Source organism: Glycine max, chromosome 6 (assembly GCF_000004515.6).
Source record: "Glycine max cultivar Williams 82 chromosome 6, Glycine_max_v4.0, whole genome shotgun sequence".
Lineage (NCBI taxonomy): Eukaryota > Viridiplantae > Streptophyta > Magnoliopsida > Fabales > Fabaceae > Glycine > Glycine max.
This window is the reverse complement of record NC_038242.2, coordinates 5680370-5693700: the sequence shown is the minus strand read 5'-3', so window position 1 is coordinate 5693700 and position 13331 is coordinate 5680370. Positions and strand designations below refer to the sequence as shown.

General features: G+C 31.8%; 1 protein-coding gene and 1 long non-coding RNA gene across 6 annotated transcripts; one reads left to right on the top strand and one right to left on the bottom strand.

The window, feature by feature from the left end:
* Positions 1-2910: 2910 nt before the first annotated feature.
* On the bottom strand, positions 2911-8254 carry LOC100798025 (uncharacterized). 5 transcript variants are annotated; one of them, XR_414613.4, is made up of 9 exons: positions 8131-8254; positions 7631-7902; positions 6618-7235; positions 5752-5951; positions 5410-5654; positions 4935-5070; positions 4183-4797; positions 3743-3981; positions 2911-3339 (listed from the first exon to the last, which is right to left on the bottom strand). It is a non-coding gene; the product is annotated as an uncharacterized lncRNA (long non-coding RNA). The 5 variants fall into 5 exon arrangements; XR_414609.4 differs by having other exon boundaries at positions 4183-5070; XR_414614.4 differs by having other exon boundaries at positions 4582-5070.
* Positions 8255-10995: 2741 nt separating this feature from the next.
* Positions 10996-12462, top strand: LOC100797490 (molybdate transporter 1). The gene has a single exon (XM_003527756.4). The coding sequence runs from the start codon at positions 11029-11031 to the stop codon at positions 12415-12417; it is 1389 nt and encodes a 462-aa protein (XP_003527804.1). The 5' UTR covers positions 10996-11028; the 3' UTR covers positions 12418-12462.
* The last annotated feature ends 869 nt before the right edge of the window (positions 12463-13331 follow it).

The following is a 13331-nucleotide window of genomic DNA, read 5'->3' as shown; positions in this document are numbered from 1 at the left end:
TAACTACATCAATTTTAATTAATTTTTTTTTAATTATCCTTCGTTAAAATTTGATATTGAAAATAAAAAATAACCATTAAAATTAAAACCTCAATTAAATAAAAGGTACATCATTTTATTATTATATTTTTTTGACATAAATAATTATGTCACAATATCATTACACTATTTTTATCCTTAATTATAATATTTTTTTAACTAATTCATGTTGTTTAAGAAAAATAATTAATTTAGTTAATAACATTATATTCATTAGTCTTAAAAAACATTATATTCATTAGCAAATTATATTATTTTCCAAAATTACTCTTAAAATTATTAGGATTCATCATCTCTCTTCCCCTTCTATTTAATTAATTAATGTGTGTTAGTATTTTTTTTCCAATTCTTAGAAGAGATAAAAATGCATTTATCTATTCAATTCATAATATTTATTGTAAAGTAATTAAGTGTATCTGAATCTAAAAATAATTAATGCAAAATATAACTTGAGAAGAGAGTTATAAAAGAAGAAAAATAATTTTTTTTAATAAAGTTTTAAAATAGATTATATTATGATAGTATAAAATAATTTTATATTTTCATTAATCATAAATTAATATTGTTATGATTTTCATGTTAATTATCATAAAAAAATTAACAAACGATGATAGTTTATGAAGTTATTAGTTTATCAGGATTTTTGCAACAAAGCAAACACGGTTTATCGGTGTCTTTAATTAGGATGTTCTTATAAAAAATACTCCATAAAAGTATATTTATTTGGTGTTTTATGTTTCTTACGTTTTTTTTTTCCGATCTAAGTTTGAATAAATTGATACAATGATTGTTGTCTTTTATTGAGGCAAAACTATGAAAGGATTGCTTACGACCTACTGGAATGGTAATCTCTCTTTAGCTTTCTGAACAATCATTCAATTTCAAAGCTTATCTCTTAAGAAACAATTATTAACACGAGAAGATGCATAGAATTTTACCATGTGAATGTCTAGATCATACGTGGCAAGGAAATATGTGCACTTCGGTTGTTATCTAATTCCGTAACTATTAGTTTGAGTATTTATAATCAACATAGTTGCTTTCCTTCGTTAACCACTGAAATTTAGCTTAACAATGCCGGAAGAGGAAGAGCATGCCTATGGCCATCTTTATGTGCCAAGTGGAAAAGCTTCGTTTATCATGTTCTCAATAATGCCTTTCGTGACAAAAAAGCTTTCTAGAGTGTGTTTGGACGAGAGAATTTAAAATTTTGAAAAATTTTAAATTTTAAGAATTTTAAATACTTAAATTGAAATTCTTTTATTTTTAAAATTTTGTGTTTGGATAAAAAAATTAAAATTATGAGGATGAAAAAAAATTAATGAAAAAAGAAAAGATATAGTTGATGTGCTAGTTATATGTGTTTCTCTATGCTCACGAGTTCAAAGAGTGTTTCTTGAAGAAGAATGTAAAAAGAAAATTTTAATTTCTCATCTTTTAAAAGAAAATTTGTTGTTTAAAATTCTGTTTTAAAATTCTGAAATTTTAAATTCTTAAAAAAAAAACATTCAAACAATGAATTCTAAATTATAGAAATTCAAATTTTTTGATAAATAAATTACTTTTCTCAGTTAAAATTTTCTATCCAAACACACTCTATAGTCTCAATCATCATAAGATTTATCGAATAAATTATTTAGGCTGAACACGACATTTGTAAACACGGATCAAATAATAGTTTTAGGGTCTCAATGTCACGTTGGTATGATTTTACTAGCTAGAAATCATGTTAAAAATATATTAAAAGCCATGATAAAAATGCATTAATTTATTTTAATATATATATATATATATATATATATTTGGTTTTAATTTTCTTAATCATTATCTTTAAAACACCTGTTAATATTTTCCACAAACTTACATGCACATGAGCAATGTTACATAACTTTACTTGCTACTAATGGGATAAGTACAAAAATAGACAAAATTTATACACAATCAAAGAAGTCCAATTCAATTGAATAGAATATCTAAATATTACAAATTCTTTAATATCATTTTTAATTTATATGGATAAAAGAAACTTATACATAATAGTTTTCTCACAAGGAGTGTGTGCGCGCGCATACATACAAATACATGAAATCAAATTATCAAACTAAATATTTGACCATACATTAGTTTTGATTTAAGCTAGAATGATTACAATTTCATCTAATTTTTTTATGAAGATTTTGTAACTTAAGAAAACCTAATAAACATTCTAGTTTTGATTTACATTAAATCACGATTTATTTAGTGAAAAAATCATGTTTGATTTTTTTTCATTATAGCAATTATTTGAGTTATTAAATCATTTTTTACTAAATAGATTATATAAATTAAAAGAGGACGAGCCCTGGTGCAGTGCTAAAGTTTTTTAGATTATATAAATTAATTCAAAGGATTGATGTAACCATATAAAATCCATTGTGTTTACATGACTAAAAAATAATTTATTTGATCATGAATGAAATTAATATTTGACTCAGAAAATTAAAAGTCCCTCATAAAACATTCAATCATGCCTATGATATTTGTCCCTTACTATAACGACAATTTTTTTTTTATACAACATAGTCGGGGGCTGATATATTATTCTGGCCACACCAATGACAAGGAAATAAGAGGTATAGAAAAAATATTGGACGGCGTGATGTGCAATCATGTCATCTTTTTTTATTAGATGGAAGAAAACAAATAATTATCAAGGATGTTATATTATCATTTTTTTCTTAAACTTCGGATAAGACAAGAGCGAAACCACACCTGTAATGCAGTGTGCGTCTTGCAAGTGCTGCACAGGTAAGTAAAACTTGAATTCTAACACATCTTTTTAACGTAACTTAAAAAGTAAAAAATTGTGTTCAATCTATGTACCAAGGAATACAACGTAAAAATTTAATAAAATAATGGTTGATCTGCCACATAGCAAACACTACTCTACTAGTATTTTTATTTATTTTACTTTTTGATAAATTGTTTAAAAAACTACCTTAAACTAGTAAAAAAAGCCCCAAATGAGTGTGTCCCCTTAGGTAGAGAGAAAAGCAGTAATCTTGAAATTTCAACCGATGTCAAACTGTACAAATGGTTGATACCTCAACCGTGGAATTCTATTTTTCTTTCTGAGATAGTAATATCCCTTCTAATGATGCTCTTGTTGAACTTAAGTGGGGTGGATCGGCTCATTGCCTACGCACACGTCTTTTTTCACATTTCTTTGCAACTTGTATTATGTGACATCTAACGATTTATCACCTGTGTATCCTACACCAGAAGACACCATAACTGAATATCCCCTCCAATAATCACCACCTGAAAACCATCCAATCAATTGAGACATGTAATAAATTCACAAATATTGTATGGAGGGAAACAAATATGAAATTTAATGAATATGCCTATTCAACTATTAGAGTATTAGTTCGCATCGCTCTATTGCACAAGTTGAATGGGTCCATGCAGGTGCCATGCAAATGCAACCACCACATAATTGGCCTTTTCAGCACAAAAGCCAAAAATCTCCTAAAGATAGATAAGAAGATAAGTAGGTAGATTTCAAAGCAACTTCAAGCTTAGAGAGAAATGCGTCTAGTCATAGAATATCTAAAAAGCCCCATCATCAAGCATGAATAACTTGAATTCCAGTGAATATAAAGCAAATTAGCAAAGCATTAACACAAATTTGTTATATTAGATTTGAGAAATATTTGCTTACACTGACTGCATGAAGGTTTGATCTGCAAAACACTTTAAAGTCTCAATGCATGTTATGATCCTCAACGTGATCCTGTTGCTTTGTTCCTTCCCTTCTCATTTCTTTTGGCACCCTAGAGTTCATCCTCCCCTCTAAGTGGTGAAAGCATCTGATGGTATATTGTACCTGCCAGATAACAGCCTCAAATATGCTATGGAGAAGCCACCTCAAACTTCCAATAACCATGGGTCCGACTCCACCTACAATGTATTTGGAAGGTCAATAATCTTTTAGCTTACTTGAAAGAACCAATGCATAAACAAATGTATCAGGAAAAAAGATAACATGCACATTCCCAAACGGATTTTAATAACACAAATCTTCCCCCTCCCACCCCATCAACCCCAAAGGGAAAATAACCGGAAAGAAAGAAAAGAACATTGACAAAGAAAGGTTCAGACCATAAGTAGCACTTCAAGACAGTTACTTCCGCAAAAAGAGTGTTGTGGTTTCATGAAGCAAATAGTTGTGGACCTTCTTAAAAGCAAGGTTATCCTTTTTTATTCTTGCAAATTGATTGATCAAGGATCACAACATTAGCCTCAAAAAATAAGTTTTAACCCAAACACAGTCAATCTGTTTTTAAAATGGACCAGTCACTGGATGCGCTGAAAAAGCAGAGGATTTTCAGGTTTGAGAACTTAAATCAGGAGCTATAGGCTGGAGCAATCCATTGTTGGAAAAGTCTTCCAAGGCCTTAATGTCTTGTTGCAAATGGGTCACATGTAGAATTGTGAGGTCCAGAACTAAAGGATCATCAGGAGGATTATGGAGAAGGGTGAGCAAAGCTTGTTTATAACCTTGAGTAGACAATGATGGTCTCGCAACCTGTTGACTTCTACAGAAAGTGGCCACCTTGATGACATGTTTACAGAGGTTCCCCAGCCTAGACCAGGAACAATCACAAAGTGAAAATTCTGAACCAGGATTCCAAACTGTATACACCAAGCTTCTGTCAGTCTGGGATTAAACTTTGGCAAGATGGAGATTTTGCTCATCCAGTATCACATCAACATCTGGAATATGAAGAGCATGGTACCAAACATTAGAGGAGAAAGAATTGTCCCGTAGATTCTCAAAATACCCAGTCTCTAAACTGTATTGATCTAGCCAGTATAATGAGTGAAATTCAGTAGTTAAAGTGTGGATTAACCAGTCAACCCTTGGCCAGAAACTGGCATAATTCTCCTTCAAAAGCATGGATTTTAATTTTAGGTGATAGGATTCTATTGCAGCATGTGGCTCTGGAGTTGTCACAGAGAGTGATTTTATGGCATTAATCCACATATCTGCATGAGAAAGTACAGTAATATGATTATTCAAGAAACAGTATTTTTTTTTTTTTGGAAGGCATTCAAGAAACAGTATTAATGCTCAGGATACTCAAATGACTGGATAGTCCACTAATTATGATGAAAATAATTAGTCAATTGTAGAAAATGCTAGTGTGAGCGTTGCCCAACAAAACTAAAGGCACTCATCTGGAGGTGGGACTAAGAATGAAATGAATTTGATATAAAATCTGAATCAGAATGTTTCAGATCAAAACTGATTATGATGTAAGGCTACAACAGCAAGAGCAGGTATTTCTTCAATGAATACAAAATGAATCATCACTTGAAGAATACCTATACTACCTAGCCAATGGCTCTTGAAATAGTCCATGAAGGCACACTGGTCAACAAAAATTTGCATAAGCTCTTCAACTGCATCCATAGCATTTGGCCCACATTTTGTACAGTATAAAATCCATCCCAAATGCCTAAACATCTCCCGTTGCACTTCAATGTTGCAGCATTTTTTGAAAAGTTTTTTAATCCAAGTACGGCGAACATGCCAGGCACATAATAGGATGCGACACCGGAAAGCCTCTCTGCAATGAGCAAGATCTCACTCCATTTGCTATTAAGGTGGGGGTCTCTTAAAAAAAAGTTAAATGAAACTAATAAGAACCACACTAATGTCTTTACCTTATGATAGAATAGTCCAAAGATGGATCATCCAACAAAATAGCATTAGGCCTCCATCTGGGATCCTTGGTTCATAATCTTTCAGATAGCAATACAATCCATTTATGAATAGCTTTACCAACAAAAGATGAGGTGATGATCCAGGCAACCGGAATTGCATTTTGAGATGAATTGAAAACAAGTAAAGAACATATGGGATACTGTCAAGGACAAGAAAGAAAAAAAATATAAGACATTCTGATGAAGTCCTGCAGGATTCTGCTGACATAAATAATTTTTCATCATAAGCAAAAAGAGGGATATGCATATATGATACTCCCTCTCTTCCTATTTATAAGACCCAAGTTTGAAATGATGTTTGTTCCTTTTTATCAGGCCCAATCTAAAATGTTCATTGCATTAATTATTTTTAGACTAAAAATACCCTCATTAAAAGAAGAAAGAGAATGTATTAACAAACCATTAAAAGAAGAAAGAGAATGTATTAACAAACCATTAAAATAAAGAGAAGTATTAATGACAAGGATAGTTTTGGAAAAAATTATAAATTTCAGACAAATTTATTGCTATCAACTAAATTAACCACTTTCTTTAATCTTGATAAATTAGATAATTGGGTCTTATATATAGGAACGGAGGGAGTACTACCTTTTATTCATGTACAATATATGTACTAATGATCTACAACTTCTATATGTACAACATATGTTTCAACTAAATATGTTTTTCCCTAGTTAAAATTCAATGTAAACAAGCTAAAAATTATACCCTTGGCGTCCTGACTTCATGCCTAATTAACTTAAGAATAAAATGTGAATAAATAGTTTCCTTGCTTGAAAAGGTAAATACAAAAAAATATGCAATACCTTAAGCTTCTTCAAGCCAAAACTTGAATGAAAAGAAATGAAACTATTATTTCCAAAACGAAGCATTTGTTGCAACTGCCAATCTGTTTGTATGCCCAACACAAATGGTTCTGAACTTGAGTTATCTTGAAAATAGAAAACATGCTTCTGATGCTGCTGAACCCATATCTTTACACTGCATTCATCATTTTCGTGTAGCTCATTTGAAGAATTACGAACAGTCCTTTCCATGTTACGCACATCATTTCGAGTGAGAAAATCATCACGGTTTTGGGGGCCACCTTGCTTCTGCATATCCTCTGCATGGTGCTGGATTATCTTGTCCAAAGATATTCCAACATAAAGCATGGACATCACTTTCTGGCGTAACTCATCCGAAATTCGCGGAGCATGCATACATAGCTCTCGTCCCTACTGCATCCCTGTCAAGTATTCCATGACATGGCGCCCGTGATTTATCTGCATGCCTTCTTTGGTTATATATGATTAGTGCAAGGAGGGGACGGGTGTACAGCCTTTTAACAGTGAAATGGCAAAGACACCCTCTCATCATGTGACGCCTCCCCTACACCCGAGTCACTCTCTCGGTAGTCTTTGGGACCATAAGAACACCAGTATCTAAATATCAACGGATAATTCCATATGGCCAATTAGCGAAATCTTCTCAGATTTCAAGTCAACATAAGTTTAAATCACAAATTATAAAAACAAAAAGAGCCAGTCAATTCAAGGGGAAAAATGAATAAATAGTCTATACACTAACAGTGTAAATAGTTTCTATATTGTCATTCAATCTCAAACTGCAATGTAGGGTAAGTTTATTTTTTTTACAATAACTACCTTAAAAATCATACTAGTTATTTTTTTTTTGCAATAACTACCTTAAAAATTATATATTAATGATTTATAATTGGTTGACGTAGATACTGTCAGTGCATAGAAATTAAACTAAAAAAAATATTAAGTATATTTTCATAATTTGTAAGTTTGAATTGAAAGAAAACTAATCTTACAATGTATATTCAAGATAGCCATCAACCCTTGGTTTGGCAATGCTTCCTACAGGTCTCTTCCTTCTTGATTCTAAGCGAAAACTCGCAGGGCATTCGGGGTTGGAAGATTCCCCTTTGACAAAATCATCAACTCTGGCAAAAGGAATCAGAGCAATATTATCACCACATTGGCGACCACCTTCCAATTTGACCCAATTTATGTGAGCAGCAGAAAACTCGGGACAAAGAGGGTCTTGCACTGGAAGGTTCAGAATGCCCTCCATTCTCGGCATCTACAATTCCCAAAACAAAATTAACACAACACCCATTTTCAACTTCAATTCATGAAATAGCGCTACAACCATTAACAAGTGACACTTCCAATTCAACCAATACCTAGTACCTAACATTCTTGTTTTTTGTTCATGGTTTTTTCATCCACATTCTCAAAAATTAAAGCGTGTGAATTCGTGTAACACTGGCAGTACAAAATGTTGTTTGGGAAATTTAGTTTAGTTTACCTTGGTCGCATTCGCGTCAGCGAAGGGAATGCAATGTTTTGGGATTAACAATAAGTAGAAGTCGCAGCGAGTGTGTGTGTGAGAGAGAGAGTGTGTGCGTGAAGTGGACGACACCAGAGACCAGGCACAAACGAACAAGAGTCACCGTTCAGGCTCTGTGCTTCTGGTAGACATGGGCTTGCTAAGCTCGATTGCACGGCCCATCAAAATCTTGGGCTTCAATTTGTCAATTTGGATTTCTCAAGCTACTTGCTAATTAGACCCCTCTTCTTTTCTGGAAATGTGTCTGCAGAATAATATATATTTATTCCAAATGTATTTCGATACCTATATATAATTCTGGAAATAGATTTCTAGAATAGTTATATATTATTCTGAAAAGATATTTTGGGCATTAGAAAATGAACACGTATCTTATCTCTCATATTTGTTAATCTTTTATTTTATTATATCATCAGTAATCTTTAAATTTTATCTAAAATTTTATTTTCATTGTATTTTATTATTCTTTAAAATGAACACATATGATTTGAAAGGATTTAAGTGGATTTTATGTAGTTTGAGTGAGATTTTTTTATGGATGTTGTATTTATATTTTCTATTAAAAAATTCTATAAAATCTATTAAATTTTATCATAAAAAATAATTTAGCAAAATTTATATATTTTTAATACCAGAAAACTTTAAAAAATGTTATAAAAAAAATATTGATTGAATATCAATAAATTTTGTTGAACTCTTTAAAAATATTTATTAAATACCTCAAAATTTATTTTCAATCATTTAAAATTCTTAATTGAATATCATAAAAAAATTATAATAAAATAATCTTTTAATTTTTTTTATGATATTTTACACATAATAGATTTGACGAAAATTATGCACGGGCTTTTTCTTTTTTTTAGCTAACAATTATGCGCGAGCTTTAATTGGACAGACATAGCGTAAAATCCATCGTTAACCCAAGCTTTTAAAAATGCGTTTGACTTTTTATGTCTTCCTCCTTAGTTTATTCTTCTTGTCAATTTAGAATCTTTCTTCCTTTTACCGTATATGTTTTTTCATAATTTCCGTACTATAATTATTCGTGAGTGTGATAATTACCGTATCATTCAGTAAAAAAAATAATTCAGCCTATCATATTTTTAGCTAATTTAAAACACTCAAAGGCTATGTTTGTTTTAAAGAAAAGAAATTTTATATTATATTGAGTGAGATTCACACCTCTTATATTCAATTTCTTTTTTTTTCTTCTTTTAAACCAAACACACCCAAAGTACATCAATTATTTTATAATCTAAAAACACTTGAAGTACAAAATATGAGAAAAAAATATTATACATTTATACTGTAAAAATATTATTATTTAATCATAATCTATCTAATATGATAAGATTGTTAATTTTTTGATAATTATTTTAAAAATTATATTAACAATAATTTGTCAATGAATAATGATGTAAGATTAATTTACGCTATCAATATATAACCATTAAATTCTTTCAAAAAACTATTTTTCTTTCTGAACTAATTTTTTATTAGCATAAATTTCCGAACAATTTTTACTATTCTAGATTTTTAACAACTAAAAAGCAAGTTTAGAGTTAGAGATGAGTTAGATACATTTTTTTACTGCAGTATGCCCATATCAACACATATAAACAGAAAGAGAAATAAAAAAGAGAGTATATTTTCATTTTATTTTTTATTTTTAAGTGAAATTAAATATAAATTTTTAAAAGTATCAGACTTATAGGTATAGCACTTGAAATCTTAAATAAAAGTACATATAAGTTAATTGTATCTAAAATATATAAGCCACATAATATAAATAGATAGAGAGGGATATGACCTAACAAATGAGAAGTGATTGTATGAAAAAGTGAGATGAATAAATTAGAATTATGTAAATAATTAAGATTAAAAATTATTTAATAGTTATATGATCACATAAAAACTTATTTAACTTTAAATTTTAATCTTAACAAGATTTTTTTTTTTAAAAAAAAAAGTGTCAACTCATGTGAAAGAAAAATATTCTTCACACTTTTTTATAACTACATATTCTTTATATTTGTAACTAATAATATACACATGATGGTGTCACGTGATTAAACATCCAAACATATTTATCTCTCTTCAATATAAGATAGAAGTTAGATCTCTAATTCGAACATATAAAAAATAGTTATTGAAAGGTCAATATTAATCTTTAATTCTCAACTAAGGATACTCCATATTCATCCAAACTAAAAAAAAAGTAACTATTGTACCAAAAAAACTACTAGTAAAAAGTAAGTAGTAATACGGTTCGCTATTTCTGATAGCTAAGGAGCAGCAAAGTGATGATGCCCGAGATAGATGTGACAAATAGGTCAATGAGGAAGATGCAAATAATATGGTCGTGACAGGAGATGCCTGGCGACAGTGGAAATAAGCAATATTTTTTGCTTTGATTGGACATTAATGGAATAATAGGTATTGCGTATACACAATTCAATTGATCGTGACTTTGCAAGTGATGCAGATGAACGTCAGAGGTTGGGTTAGTTGGTGACATTTATCATTTATGCTTTTTGGTTTGGAAGTGGCATCAAATGTGATTAGAAAAAGTCAAAGATTAAAAGACTGTGACATGTTTGGTTAAATAGGAAGAAAATAAGTTTTAAAATTAAAAAAAGAAGTTAAATAGTTAAATTTATTATTGAAAATGTGAAATATTAATAAATTAATTTATAAAAAATAAAAAATTTAAATTTAGTTTGATTTGTTGCGCCATTAAGTGAGCTTACAGTAAGATATTCATTTAAAAATGGAAACATGCTCTCCACAGAGTCCCCCCCTATAAATAGAGAATTTCCTTTTTTTTCCCATATCGAACTCTCTAACTCCAATTCCATGGCACCACCGAACCCCCCACCCACTTCAGAAGCAAGTTCCTCCGCCGTACAGAAAGTGAAAAGCAATCTCGTCTTCCGTTCAACCTGGGCCGAACTCAACGGCGCCATGGGTGACCTAGGTACATACATACCCATTGTTCTGTCCCTAACCCTAGCCAGTGACCTCAACCTCGGCACCACATTGATCTTCACCGGCATGTACAACATCATCACCGGCGCCATCTACGGCGTCCCCATGCCCGTCCAGCCCATGAAGTCCATCGCAGCTGTCGCCCTCGCCGACCCCACCTTCTCCATACCGGAGATCATGGCCTCCGGTATCCTCACCGGAGCAACCATGTTGGTCCTAGGCGTCACCGGGCTCATGCAGCTAGCTTACAAGCTCATTCCCTTGTGTGTTGTGAGGGGAATCCAGCTAGCACAGGGTTTGTCCTTTGCGTTGACCGCGGTCAAATATGTAAGAAAAGTACAAGATTTGCCTCGGTCCAAATCAATGGACCAAAGACACTCGCTTGGGTTCGATGGGTTGATTCTCGCCATCGCATGTGTTTGTTTTATTGTCATTGTAAATGGTGCTGGCGAGGACCCGAATCACGATCATGATCATGACCACGACGAAGAACCATCCCACCAAATCCAAGCCAGAATAAGTAATAAAGTGAGAAAAATAAGAAGGGTTATTTTTGCGCTTCCTTCGGCTTTCTTGGTGTTTGTGTTGGGAGTGTTGTTGGCTTTCATAAGAAGGCCTAGGGTGGTGCATGAGATTAAATTTGGACCCTCTTCTATAGAGGTGGTGAAAATGTCTAGACATGCATGGAAGCAAGGTTTCATAAAGGGCACAATCCCTCAACTCCCATTGTCAATTTTAAACTCTGTGATAGCGGTTTGCAAACTATCATCAGACTTGTTTCCAGGTAAAGATTTTTCAGTGACATCACTCTCAGTAACTGTAGGTTTGATGAACCTTGTGGGAGGGTGGTTTGGGGCCATGCCATGTTGCCATGGAGCTGGTGGGCTTGCGGGGCAGTATAAATTTGGAGGGAGGAGTGGAGGGTGTGTTGCACTTCTTGGTGCGGCTAAGTTGATTTTAGGGTTTGTGTTGGGAAGTTCTTTGGCTCATTTTTTCAACCAGTTTCCTGTGGGGATCTTAGGGGTGTTGCTCTTGTTTGCTGGGGTTGAACTAGCCATGGCTTCTAGGGACATGAATACTAAAGAAGATTCTTTTGTTATGCTTCTTTGTACTGCTGTTTCGTTGGTGGGGTCCAGTGCTGCTCTTGGATTCTTGTGTGGGATGATTGTTTTTGTGCTTCTTAAGCTAAGGGATTGGATAAATGGTAAGCCGATTAATGCTATTTGGAAGCATGAAGGCCCTGATGAGCAAGTTTGAAGCAAAAATTTAGGACTTAGGAGGAGAATATATATATATATATATATATATATATATATATATATATATATATATATATATATATATATATATATATATATCATTAATTATCTACCATGTTGTTGCTTGCTTGTAATGGGTAATTATTATCAGTGTCTTCTGGTGTAAATATATTTGTATGGCTTAGAATAATTGCGTCGCATATGCAAGTTTATTTTTCTGTCAATTATTCTCATCTGGGATTTGATAGTGAAATGGGGTTTCACTCCTGTACGTCTTGTATTTCTAAGGTATGAAAGAATATATATTTACCATGAACTTCTTCAATTTTTGGTGGTTCTTGTTCAATCTGCGCATATGCATATTATATGTACGTGCCTACTTATGGTAACGTGTAAGTATGTCACTGTCAATATTTTTGCACATTTGTTTCTTTTATGTCATGTTTACACCCACTTTTATTTTTATTTCTCTCTTCATATGTTGTAATTTCACTTGTTAAGTTTTCTGTTTTCTTTTTTCTTTTATCTTCCTCTCCTGCTTCCTTTCACCTGTATATCTCACTCTCCATGTCGGGCTGAGATTCATCAATAATTAAACCATCAAAGAAACTTTTTGTTACATCCCTTTCTATATATTGCTTTTTGGCTGAGTATTATTCACATGATGTAAATTGACCTCTCTTTTAAAAAAAAACATTTTATACAAAATAATAAATCATAAAAAGGTTAGAGTTTTCTCCATAAATTTATAGCAGAGTTTTCGAATATATTTTTATTGAAATAGCAAGTGACCAAACATGAAAGGTTTTAACACAAATTGACTTTAATAAGATATATATAATTACTAACTTTTTAATTATATATATAACCCTAAAAAAACACGACTTTAAAAGTTATTCTAATTGAATTGAC

Excerpts from the sequence above, each read along its gene's own strand:
- LOC100797490 (XM_003527756.4), top strand. The coding sequence starts at position 11,029 with ATGGCACCACCGAACCCCCCACCCACTTCAGAAGCAAGTTCCTCCGCC.